The 12421-nt window shown below is 41.7% G+C and overlaps 1 protein-coding gene across 1 annotated transcript in view; it reads left to right on the forward strand.

Annotated features, from left to right (window-relative positions):
- Nucleotides 1-303: 303 nt before the first annotated feature.
- LOC149473679 (thioredoxin-like) overlaps nucleotides 304-12421 on the forward strand; it is a 36325-nt gene continuing 24207 nt past the window's right edge. Inside the window, exon 1 of the mRNA XM_089674746.1 lies at nucleotides 304-430. Within this exon, the coding sequence (XP_089530872.1) occupies nucleotides 404-430 (27 nt within the window). The 5' untranslated portion in view covers nucleotides 304-403. The remainder of the gene's footprint in view (nucleotides 431-12421) is intronic.

Here is a 12421-nt window from a genome sequence, read left to right on the forward strand (position 1 = left end):
CAAAACACATAAAAACCTCATGTCTTTTTACTGTATTTTTTCAATGAAGCAGTGTGAAATGGCTATTAAACATATCTTAAATGTATGTTTAAATATTTCTAATGAATATAATAAGTGTTATTAATTAACATTTAGGTAAATTGTAAAAAAAAGTGTTCATAAAAATGAAATTATGCTGCTTTGTACGTCCAATAATTAGCCTGCACACCTACACTCATCTGCACCACTCCCAAAATAAGCAGCAGACTGATCAAACTTTATTAGGTCATAAAGGGTTGGGCCAATGCCCTGGAGTCATTGGATTTCCCACAAACATAAGGAAAAAGGCATGCACGATCACAGTGTTCTGTAACATCTTGTCTAAGACAACTCAACTAGGAGTCTTGGGAAGGAGATTTTCACCATGCCGGTGTTGATGATTAATAATATGGTAAGTCTATTTTATTTTTACATTAACATTAAGGTAGACTGTGACCCACTGAAGCTTCAGGAAGTAAAAACTTGGTTTATTTATGCTCTTTCAAATATCTTTGAGACAATCTTGGATATGTCTTTGAGTGAAGGGATGGATGAAATCCAGCATTCCCAGAAGTGAGTGCCCAATCTTGGGGGACAGGTTAGTGAAAGCATAAAGGGACCAGTGTTTTTTGTTTTTTTAAGCATGTTTTGTTTTTAAAATGAACCCGTACACATAGGGGGAGATTTACTAAAACTAGTGCACTCAGAATCTGGTGCAGCTGTGCACAGTAACCAATCAGCTTCTAACTGCATCTAGTTCAATTATGTGTTGAGAGTAACCCTAGGTTCGCATCTGTGCGGGTGATGCCACTGCGGATCCGCAAGAAAATCCGTGCAGCCACACCACCCGCACAGAGAAATGCGGACCTGCGGGCTGGAGCCATTAGTTCTAATGGTATAAATCTATGTGAATAGTGAAGCGCTATAACAATCTAATCTAATGTTGGTACAATGCTACCATGCTAAATTAATAAAAATCGTGCCAACATAATAGAATTGGATCTTTGTTTTGTATCCTATGCATACAACCTTGAGTGGAGGTGGAGTGGATAAGGTGCGCATGAGAGAAGTCTTTATCACATTCCATGGTCCCTTTGATGAGGAGCAGAATTGAGAGGACCTGGTATTGTGAATTCTAGCCTTTTGGTCCTGTGTGGGTCAGGGTGTGGAGGTGAGCAGGCATTGCTGCCATTAGAGGATCCCTTTTTCTTTTTCACTAGAGTGGGCACAATTACACTTGCATGGACTTTATGCTTTGGAATTTCACAGATGATTTTTGCTGCATCATATATTGTTATTTATCATTTATAATTGTGTGGTTATATATATATTGGAAAATAGCACGTGATGCTATCCTTTCAATTTGGAATAATCACTATTTAGATGTTCACTTTATTTTAATGGTTTGTTTACTTTGCATTGTTTTAAAATTAATTCATTTTGGATTTTCCACTGAGCACTATTATGTTGGCACAATTTTTATTAATTTAGCATGGTAGCATTGCGCCAGCATTAGATTAGATTGTTATAGCGCTTCACTATTCACATATATTTTGAGCATACACTTATTGGTCTAAGCCAGCAATGGGCAAACTACGGCCCACGGGCCGTATACGGCCCGGCGGACCTTTTAATCCGGCCCGCGGAGTGATACTGTCAGGATGGCTGTCAGGATGTGTGTAGGCGGGGCAGCGTGACGAACGTGAGGGGAGCTAGGCTCCTCTCACAGTCCGCCCTGAAGACCGGAATGGCGCGGGAACACGGCGAGAGGAACGCGCGGAGCAAAGGTAAGTGAATTGAATTACTATACGGGGGATGAATTACTATAGGGGGGATGAATTACTATAGGGGGGATGAATCACTATGGGGGATGAATTACTATATGGGGGATTAATTACTATGGGGGATGAATTACTATGGGGGATGAATTACTATATGGGGGATGAATTACTATGGGGGATGAATTACTATGGGGGATGAATTACTATGGGGGATGAATTACTATGGGGGATGAATTACTATATGGGGGATGAATTACTATGGGGGATGAATTACTATAGGGGGGATGAATTACTATGGGGGATGAATTACTATGGGGGATGAATTACTATATGGGGGATGAATTACTATGGGGGATGAATTACTATATGGGGGATGAATTACTATGGGGGATGAATTACTATATGGGGGATGAATTACTATATGGGGGATGAATTACTATGGGGGATGAATTACTATGGGGGATGAATTACTATATGGGGGATGAATTACTATGCTTACTATGGGGGAATATTACTATACTTACTATAGATGACACATACACATCATTCATCTACTCTTGGTCCGGCCCCCAGGTCCAATATATGAACCCATTGCGGCCCTCAAGTCAAAAAGTTTGCCCACCCCTGGTCTAAGCTGAGTGGCAGCAGCTATAAGTACTATTATGTTGGCACGATTTTTATTAATTTAACATGGTAGCATTGCGCCAGCATTAGATTAGATTGTTATAGCGCTTTACTATTCACATATATTTTGAGCATACACTTATTGGTCTAAGTTGAGTGGCAGCAGCTATAAGTAGATTTAATATCATCCATTAAAGCGCAGGAGGATATCCACATTCAGTTCTAATGGCATGCCTTCAGCATTGGAAAACGCAACCATACTGGGAACCGAGGTTCCCATGCAGGCTGCGTTTTCCAAAGAAGTGCAGGGACTTCTTCCCTGCGTTTCACTGACACGGGAGTCCATTCAAATGAATGGGCTCTCGTGCCCATGCAAAATGCAGCCCTCATGTCCGCATATATGTGAATCAGGGGTGAAACCTAGAGGCTGATTGGCTGCCATGCACAGCTGCACCAGATTCTTTTGCACCAGTTTTAGTAAATCACCCCCACAGTGCCTTAAACTTGACTAACCTCAGTGTAGGACCCCAGCTAGAAAGGTTTAGGGTTGAGAACCACTGCTTTTGGGCCATGTAACACTAGCGATCCTAATGCTAGCCACAAAACACCGGGAACAGGATTGCTAGAAGAACAAATCACTCATCTGCTTCTATGGCATCACTCCCTCTCTGGTCTATTCAGCTCTGTTGTTGCTCCCTCTGTCTGGACAGCAAGGGAGCAATGCTGGCAAGTGTTCTGTTTTGCAATTCTGTTGTTTGGTGACTTGGGCACCTCTGCTGTAGTGCAAGGATATTCCTCAGGACTTTTGGAATGAATTGGAACTAGCAGTAGTAGGCTGAGACAACTGTTTTCTGAAAAATAAATACAGTGCTCAGCACAAACGAATACACTCCTTTTGAAAGGTAAGATTTTAATCAATATTTCAATGAATACGAGAACAATTTCCAAAACTATTCTTGTGTTCACTACATGAAAGTAAGGTTAATAATATAACTGAGATTACAAAATCTTTAGTTTTATTCTAATTAGTTGATGCAAAAATGAATACATCCCACAACAAAAACTACTCCATTTAGTATTTTGTATGACCTTCATGATTTTTAAGAAAAGCACCAAGACATCTAGGCATGGAATGAACAAGTTGGCGACATATAGCAACATCTATCTTTTTCCATTCTTCAATAATGACTTCTTTTAGAGGCTGGATGCTGGATGGAGGGTGATGCTCAACTTGTCTCTTCAGAATTCCCCATAGGTGTTCGATTGGGTTCAGATCAGGAGACATACTTGGCCACTGAATCATTTTCACCCTGTTTTTCTTTAGAAATGCAACAGTGGCCTTAAATGTTTGTTTTGGATCATTGTCATGTTGGAAAAGTGCATGACGACCAAGGGCAGGGAGTGATGGTAGCATCTTCTATTTCAATACAGAGCAGTACATCTGTGAATTCATGATACCACCAATGAAATGCATCTCCCTGACACCAGCAGCACTCATGCAGCCCCATAGAAGGACACTGCCACCACCATGTTTCACTGTAGGCACCGTGCATTTTCCTTTGCACTCCTCACCTTTGCGGCGCCATACAGCATGGGCCCTAGAAAATTCTAGACTTTTATGTGCATGGGCTTTAAGAGAGGCTTCCTTCGTGGACACACCCATGCCATTCCTCTGCAGTGTACACCATATTGTGTCACAGGAAAAAATCATCCAAGTTTTTTGTACTTCTTTAGCTAACTGCAGTGAACTTTCATGGCAATTTTCTTCAAGATGCTCCTGTCGATGTGTTAACTTCCATGGACGACCTGGACGTCACTGTGAGATGGTTGCAGTTCCATCTTTGTGACATTTGTGTATGAATTTTACTACATTATTCTGACTGAAAAGTAAAGCTTTGCTCTGTCTTCTGGATACGTGTTTAATTAATAATTAAACTCACCTGTAGTTGAATTCTTGTTAATTAGAATTTTGTTGGCTAAAATTTAGCTTTCCTCATAAGACTTTCATTGGGGCGTATTCATTTTTGCAACATGGTCTTGAATGAATCTGTAAGAAAAATACTTTTTGTGTGTGCAAATTAACCAGTCTTGTTTGCAATCAATGGGCCGCATTTGTGGGAGTATTTTGTAGTGTAGTGCCCCATAGAAAATTTTGATTATGAAAGAAAAGTAAAGGTTTTCTGACAAATCTGTTGGGGTGTACTCATTTATGCTAAATACTGTATATATAAATATATATTTAGAGAAGATCTAAACCAAGGTCTCTGAAATCACATATAAGCTTTAACATGGTAATGTAGTTTTAGAACTTGAATAGATTTTAAAAAGGCCTCATGCACATTGGGCGTTAAAAACGCCACTTTTAGGAGCGTTTAACTTTTTTTCTTTTCTGACACTAAACGTCCTTCAATGTTTGTCTATCCATGCACACATAAGAATGTACAGTCATTTAGGGCAGTTACTTTTGCTCTCCTGTGACCCAGGGTCGACTGATAGCGTGTTATTGCCCATTATCATTTGACATGGCAGAGCTGATCCAGACTCTAGAAGGATCCCAACAATATTGTTGGGGTCCACTCAACTGCCTGATTGACAGCTGGCTACACCTCCCAGTGTGTGGCTGAGAGTTGGTGTCAGCTGCACCCACCCCCTTTCCTGCCCCATGCTCCAGTGAGTGCTGGAGGAGCGTAGTAGAGAGCAGTGACTGACAGTCACTGATCTCCACTCTGAGCAGACCAAAAACAGTCATGTGATCACTCAGTTCTCTTAGCGCTGACATGGGACAGCTACAGCATCACACTCATGCTGCAGCATAAAGTTGAGTATATATGTTTTTTTTTTAAACTGTACACTTCTCCTTTTATAATATAAATTACAATAGCTTGTGATGCACTGTGCTTTAGAAAACTAAATATCATCCAGTTATGGTTTACATCCACTTTAACCAGTTCCCACCCGGCCAACAGCAGAATGACGGCCAAGTGGGACTCTTTTCGATCCTGGTGGAAGTCATATGACATCCTTCCCGGATCGGCCTCACGCGGAGCAAGGTCTGCCACAGCTGTTTACCTCGGTCACAGCCGATGATAGATCTGTGTACCGACCGATTGCCAGTACCATGTGACCTGCTGTGACCAATCACAGCAGGTCACATGACAATTGTAAACCATGGATGGCTTCTTTTCATGCCATCCATTGTATACAATTGTATCACTAGCTGTGATTGGTCACAGTGATCACATGTACAGACTGGGACAATCCCTGCCCATCTGTGTCATGTGATTAGCCATGGCCAATCACAGCTAATCACAACAAAATCCTGAATGAATCGATTTCATTCAAATTCTTTGCTATAAGAAATAAGAAAAAAAAAAATACTGATCACTTCCCCATTACTATGATAACATTATACTACGCTGGCTACAGTGTATTATGGCAAAAAAAAAATGTAATAAAAAATAAATTAAAAAAATTAAACAATTGAAAAAAAAAGTTTCAAAAAAATGACAACTTCAAAAAACTCGCCATAAATACCTTAGAATGTCTACTTTGCAAAAAGGGGTCATTTTGGGGATATCTGTAATGTCCTGACATTTTTGGGCCTTAAGAAATTAGATTGGCCATCAGTACTTCAGGACTGATCCATTTTCAGATATATCCCAGAGTTTGTGAACTCTATAACGTTCCTACAGACTAAATAATAAATACTGATTTGGATTATTTTCACCAAAGAAATGTAGCAGAACACATTTTGACCTAAATTTATGAAGAACAATTATTTATTTGTATAACAGAAACAAATAAAAAAAATTTTTTTTTTTTAATTTTTGGTCTTTTTTTAATGATTTAGCAAAAAATAAAAAGTCCAGTGGTGATTAAATACCACCAAAAAGAAAAGCTGTAGTTGTGTGAACACAACAGTAAAAATGTAGTTTGGGTACAGTGTTGCATGACCACGCAATTGTCATTCAAAGCACGAGAGCGTGGAAGATGAAAATTGGCCAGGGCAGGAAGGGGGTAAAAGTGCCTGGTATTGAAGACTTAATAATGAAAAATAAACCTATTTTACTTGGGATACATGTAAAAAAAAAAAAAAAGTAACTGAATGTTACTTGAGCGTTTTTTGGGCATGGTGAAACAAGTGTGAGCATTGCATTGCACATCTTGCAGCCTTGGCAGATTCAGATTATTTTCTTGTTGTGCAACTAGTGTCATATCAATTAGCTTGTATGTCTCAATCCCAACCCCACATCCTCCTTTACAGAATAGGTTTGGTATTAGTCACACAGTTGGTACTCCACCCAGTCTCTTCATTTCACAAAGAACTTCTATTGCATATCTGTAAGAAATATTAGATGTAGTTTAACTCAAAAATAGTGAAGCCAGTCAGTCAATATAACAGTCATATAACTAATATTTCATGAGGGCAGCAATGGCAGTGCCCAGATTTATTGCATGATAGGTTTACTTAGACTATAACTTTACTTTACTTAGACTCTATTAGCATGCATTAAAAATTGTTTTTATGCTTCAATAATTTTTATTGAGTTTTTCAGGGATAAACAGGAAAAAAAAAACCCAGGGAAACGGGGAAAAAAGATAAGTTTCAGTCATATAACATTACAGTAGACAAATATGGTTAATCATTTTGTTGTAGATCATCCCTCTGGAACGATGGGGTGTTGATCTTGTTTAGCAATATCATCAGAGGTATTCGTGGGTATTTGAAGAACCTTGGTGAGAAGTTTGTGGAATTGGGGGAGGTGGGATGTTAGCGGAGAGGTAGGGGAGGGTAGGATTGGGGATGGAGGAATATAACTGGGGAATTGAGGAGATACCAGTCTTGGTGTGGGGTGTGAGTTCATTTCTTGATATGTCATCAGGGTTGTATATAACATTTTGGGTGGTTTAGCCATCGGGTCCAGTGGATATTGAATTTGTGGTAGGAGGAAGTATTGATTGCGGAAAGTTTTTCCATTTGGCATTGAATGTTAAGGTCTGTAATTAATGAGGAGATTGAGGGGGTATTGTTTGTGTTCCATAATCTAGTAATATTAATTTTGTCGGCAAAGAGTATGTGGGTAATAATTGGGAGCATGGATGGAGTTTCTCGGTTCCGATGTGTAGGAGTGCTAATGAGGGGTTCGGGACTATCGAAGTTTTGTTTATTTCAGAGATTAATTGGAATGTAGTATTCCAGAAGGAGCGAAGTGATCTGCATGACCATAAAATGTGGATTGTTGAGCATGTCTCACCACAGAGTCTCCAGCATGTAGGGGACTATTTCGGATAGTAGATGGAAAGTTTAACTGGGGTCAGGTACCATTGGTGGAGTATTTTTAGATATGACTCCCAGTGGGAGCTACATCGGGTAGCTTTATAAGTGATGCTGAAGGTATTTTCCCAACATTTTAAAGTTATTTGGGCTGAAAGGATTTTTTCCCAATTAGTTAGGGAGGTTGTTTGTAGAGTAAATTGAGAGTTTATGAGGTGTGTATAGAAGGAGGATATACCTTTACCCGGGTATTGGGGTTTGGTGAAGAAGATGTAGGCTGTAGTTGGTATTGTAGTATTGTGGGGTAAGTTAGTTGTTAGTAGACAATGAGCGATTCTGAGGTATGTAAAATTTTCCGTAGTAGGAATATTGTATTTGGATTTAAGAGTTTGGAAGGGGTGTAAGGATTGATTGGTGTAGAGGTCTCTTATGTTGGTTATTCCTTGTTTTGTCCATTGAGATAGATCTAGTGAGGGAATGAGGAGGTGTAGTATATTGGTTGGGGTAAGTACATGTTTAATGTCTTTGAATTTAGTGGATAGAAGGTCCCTCCAGGCTTGTAAGGAGGCTACGATGCAGGGATGATATAGTTGGGGTTGTATACGTTTGGACGGTGGAGTCAAGAGTATATTTTGGGGTTTAAGTGGTTGAAAAGGGAGGGTTTCCATTATGGACCAAATTTTTTCCTTCGAGGTATTCCACCAGAAGTATAATTGGTCTAAGAGGCTAGCTGTGTAATAAGATTTGAGGTGTGGGAGTCCTGCTCCTCCTTTAGTTGTAGGTCTAATGAGAAGATTGGTGGTACATCTCATTTTTTTCGAGTTCCATATAAATTTTGTAAGAATTGTTTGTAGTTTAGCAAATAATGAATTAGGAACTGGTAAAAATAGTTTTTACTCAACAGATAAAACTATAATTCTACGACTTTACAAAACTTTGGTTCGACCGCATCTTGAGTATGCCACCCAGTTCTGGTCCCCAGTCCTCAGGAAGGATGTGCTGGAACTGGAGTCCAGAGAAGGGCAACAAAACTAAGAGGGTTGGAGGACTTCAGTTACAAGGAACGATATTAAACTTATTCTCCCTGGAGAAGAGATACCTAAAAGGGGATATGATAGCAATATACAAATATCTTAATGGTTGTGATTCCAGCAGGTCACTTAAGAAGACACGTGGCCACTCACTGAAGGTGGACGAGAAGTGGTTTAATCAAAAACTGTGTAAGGTGTTTTTTACTGTTAGAGCAGCAAGGATGTGGAAACTCTAATCAGTGGTTTCAGCGGGAAATGTCGCTAAATTTAAAAAAAAAAAAAAACCTCTTAGATGGGCTTCTTATTGAACACAATATACAGAGATATGGGAAGTGTTAGATACATAAACACACACACACACACACTGAATTGGATGGACAGTTGTTTTTTCTCAAACTTACCACCTATGTAACTCATTCAGCCCATCTATGGCCACTTATAAATTAAATATCAATTTGGTCAACTCTGACCTTTAAGAATTTAGTTTGCTCTGTCATGCAGTAATGTTGGGGATCTTATGATACTACAATAAGCAGATAATAGAATAACATTTTTTATCTATTAGAATGGTTGTAAACCTTGTAAATAAAAAATGAACAAGGCATATCACTCTATAGTGTGTACGTGTCTCAAACCAAAGCAGTGAGTGTGATTTCTGTCTGCTCTCTGCATGAGTCACTTCTGACAGGTTATGCTGACACCACAGAAACACCCTCCCCCCTAGCACACAGCAGGTGACTGACAGCCTCAGTTGCCTTATGAGCCTGTGTAGGGGGGGGGGGGGTGTCTGTACCCTCTACTCAGGTCTCAGATTACACTTGTCTCTATATGCTATGCTATACCATGTGTGATATCAGATCCTCACTCCCTGCCTGCTGAAGTTCAGATATAGCCTTTGATCTGTGTACTTTAAACAGCTGTGGAGGTGAGAGGGCCATAGATAAACTGGTACAACTTATGTAGGTGGTTTGTTTCATCTCTGTGTATCATCTAAGGCTAGTCACTTCAATAGTGGGTATATATAAGGTCTTACAACCACTTTACGTTAACAGAAAGACCATCTCCACAACTATAGTACTGGCTGGGTAAGGCAATGGTCTTGGCCAGGGCAAGGATGCAATTCTAATTAAAAAGCTGATATCTTGATTTCTAGTTTAGACAGCCTGTTGAAATACAACGTTCTTCACTTTAAAAAGTATCATTCATTTTTGTACCTGTGCTGTAAAATCTGAAAATCTACTTTGTATGCAGAAAAAAACTCTTTAAAAACTATTTAAATTAGACAACATATGTGCAAAAACAAATAGGTACATACCTTTAGACTGCACATATTGTGCCTATTTCACGTTCATGTCCCTGCCTTGGTAAATTCTGCTCCATAAACAGAGGTTGAATCACTTGCATTTAATTATACTTACAGCGGCAAATAATTTCCCACACATCACCTGTAATAAAAATGTGTAGCCTAATAGCATTGAAAGTATTTATCACATGGAAGAGCCCTATGTGACTGCTCGCAGATTGTTCCCTTTTTTTATTGAGAACCATTTGCTGCACATGCTGGATACCAATAAAGAACATTGTAGCTGAGTGCCTGTTTATTCACCATGCTCAGATACAGGCACAGGTCCCATTAACTCTTTTTTTGCCACAGCTCCTTGTGCTCATGGACACACCTAGGAAAGATACGCTTCTCTGCTTCCTTCTCCTTCCTTCAGCAGGTTAGGCAGAGGATGAATCAAAGCTAGCTAGGCAAGTGATCTGCAGTCAAGTGGGAGGCACTCCACTGTCTGAACTGGTGTGCAGGCAGAAGGGCTGCAGCCTAATAGCAAACAGTTTCTTCAAAAGATCTAGCTACTATGGAAAGTCCTTCATTGACTGCTACCACAGTACTGCAGTTCCAGCAGGACCTGGGCCCCCTCTAGCTGTTCACCTCTGTTACCAGAGCTACCATGGGCTGTACTGCAGGGGATGCTGTTTATGAGAATATCTTAAGTAGATTTATTTATTTCAGGTACTTATATGGTGCCGTCAATTTACGCAGTGCTTTACTTATATATTGTACATTCACATCAATCCCTAACCCTCAAGGGGCGTACAATGAAAGAAAGAAAGAAAGAAAGAAAGGAGAGAAACAGGAGATGGAGAGAAAGGAAGAAAGAAAATGATAGAAAGAAAGAGGAAAAAAGAGAGAGAAAGAAAGGAGAGAAACAGGAGACAGAGACAGAGGAAGAAAGAGAGAGAAAGATAAAAGGGGGCAGGCCGGAGGAGATGAGGAGGGGGCCGCTGGAGGAGATGAGGGAGGGGGCCGCTGGAGGAGATGAGGGAGGGGGCCGCTGGAGGAGATGAGGGAGGGGGCCGCTGGAGGAGATGAGGGAGGGGGCCGCTGGAGGAGATTGAGGGAGGGGGCCTGCTGGAGGAAATGAGGGAGGGGGCCTGCTGGAGGAAATGAGGGAGGGGGCCTGCTGGAGGAGATGAGGAGGGGGGCCATTGGAGGAGATGAGAGGGGGGCGCTGGAGATAAGGGAGGGGGACCTGCTGGAGGAGATGAGGGAGGGGGACCTGCTGGAGGAGATGAGGGAGGGGGGCCTGCTGGAGGAGATGAGGGAGGGGGCCTGCTGGAGGAGATGAGGGAGGGGGCCTGCTGGAGGAGATGAGGGGGGCCTGCTGGAGGAGATGGTGAAGGGGGGCTGCTGGAAGAGATGAAGGGGAACCGCTGGAGGAGATGGAGGAGGGGGGCTGCTGGAAGAGATGAGGGAGGGGACCTGCTGGAGGAGGGGGGACACTGGAGGAGATGATGGGGGGGTGGCCATATTGCAGCATACAGGAGCCAACAGCATGCAGGAGATGGATAAGAGAGGCGGCTAGGTAGAGGAACTGAGAACTGCCTTTTATGTGCCGCCCAGGCGCCTCTCCTAATCAGATTCAAATGCCCGCTGTGCCCTTTGGCCAGTCTGGGCCTGCACATACCGGGGCTGCACATAAGTGAGCTCTGGTGTGAGCGGGTGATGTGGGATTCCCCAGGGTGCGGCGTCACTCAGCTGCTAGGTCATGATTAGAGATGAGCGAATCGAAGTAGGCGAAGTGGAATTCGAGTCGAATATCGGAAAATTTTCGATTCGCGCCAAATCCGAAAAATAGCCTACTTCGGATGCGCGAATCGAAATTTTTCCTAAAATGGCGGCGGACATGTGCGGCGACGGAGCGGGGATGTCTGGGAAGGCGCGCAGACAAGGCGCGCTGACCCATAATGCATTCCTTAATGACATGTGATCGCATTAGCCAATCAGCAGCCAGCCAGCCAGCACTGTGTAATGGTCGAGCTATAAATAGCGGCCATTTTAGAATTCTTCATTTGCCTCCAGTCATTGAACAGAGGCAGAACGCTCTGTACTAGGGACAGGGACAGAGTTAGGGCCACAGAAACGATAATTGGGGACAGAGAAACGTTACTTAGGGACAGAGAACCATTACTCAGGGACACAGAATTGTTAATGAGGGCCACAGAATCGTTACTTAGGGCCAAAGAAACGCTAGTTAGGGCCACAGAATTGTTACTCAGGGACAGACAGAATTGTTACTGAGTGCCAGAGAATTGTTACTTAGGGCCACAGAAACGTTATTAGGGCCACAGAATTGTTACTCAGGGACAGACAGAATTGTTACTGAGTGCCAGAGAATTGTTACTTAGGG

This window comes from Staurois parvus, unplaced genomic scaffold, assembly GCF_062004578.1.
Source record: "Staurois parvus isolate SC_StPar_1 unplaced genomic scaffold, SC_StPar_1.0 ptg000012l, whole genome shotgun sequence".
Classification (NCBI taxonomy): Eukaryota; Metazoa; Chordata; class Amphibia; order Anura; family Ranidae; genus Staurois; species Staurois parvus.